The 550-nt window shown below is 59.1% G+C and overlaps 1 protein-coding gene across 1 annotated transcript in view; it reads left to right on the top strand.

Moving 5' to 3' along the window:
* LOC104533030 (pyruvate dehydrogenase (acetyl-transferring) kinase isozyme 2, mitochondrial-like) overlaps positions 1–525 on the top strand; it is a gene marked incomplete at both ends in the record, with an annotated part of 1362 nt that extends 837 nt beyond the window's left edge. The window contains one exon of the mRNA XM_010178392.1: positions 341–525. Coding sequence (XP_010176694.1) covers positions 341–525 — 185 coding nt within the window. The remainder of the gene's footprint in view (positions 1–340) is intronic.
* Between the last annotated feature and the right edge of the window lie 25 nt (positions 526–550).

The raw sequence follows: 550 nt of genomic DNA, 5'->3' as shown, positions 1-550 counted from the left end.
TTGTCCCCAAAAGACCCTATCACCCTGCACCCTATATTGTCCCCAAAGAACTCTGGTACCCTGTACCCTACATTGTCCCCAAGGGACCCTGTCATTCTGCACCATATATTGTCCTCCAAAGGGTTCTGGCACCTTGTATCACCCCTAGAGGACCCTGTCACCCTGTGCCCTATATTGTCCCCAAACTACCCCCACCCCACAGTCCCTTGAGCATCCCAGTGCCACCAGACTCAGCTCCAGGTATCCCCCAGTGCCACCAGCTCCTGGGAAAACCCATCCTTGGATGGTGGCTCTGCCCGGAGCCGGGTGTCCCTCACTGCCATCCTTGTCCCCTCCCCAGGTTCACCAACGCCCTGGTCACCATCCGTAACCGCCACAACGACGTGGTGCCCACCATGGCGCAGGGGGTCATCGAGTACAAGGAGACCTACGGGGACGACCCCGTCTCCAACCAGAACATCCAGTATTTCCTCGACCGCTTCTACCTGAGCCGCATCTCCATCCGCATGCTCATCAACCAGCACAGTGAGCACCCCCGGGGGGTCCCCAC

Source organism: Antrostomus carolinensis, unplaced genomic scaffold (genome assembly GCF_000700745.2).
Source record: "Antrostomus carolinensis isolate BGI_N321 unplaced genomic scaffold, ASM70074v2 scaffold40520, whole genome shotgun sequence".
Taxonomy (NCBI): domain Eukaryota; kingdom Metazoa; phylum Chordata; class Aves; order Caprimulgiformes; family Caprimulgidae; genus Antrostomus; species Antrostomus carolinensis.
The sequence above is the reverse complement of the archived record's forward strand: the minus strand, read 5'-3'. Positions and strand labels throughout refer to the sequence as shown.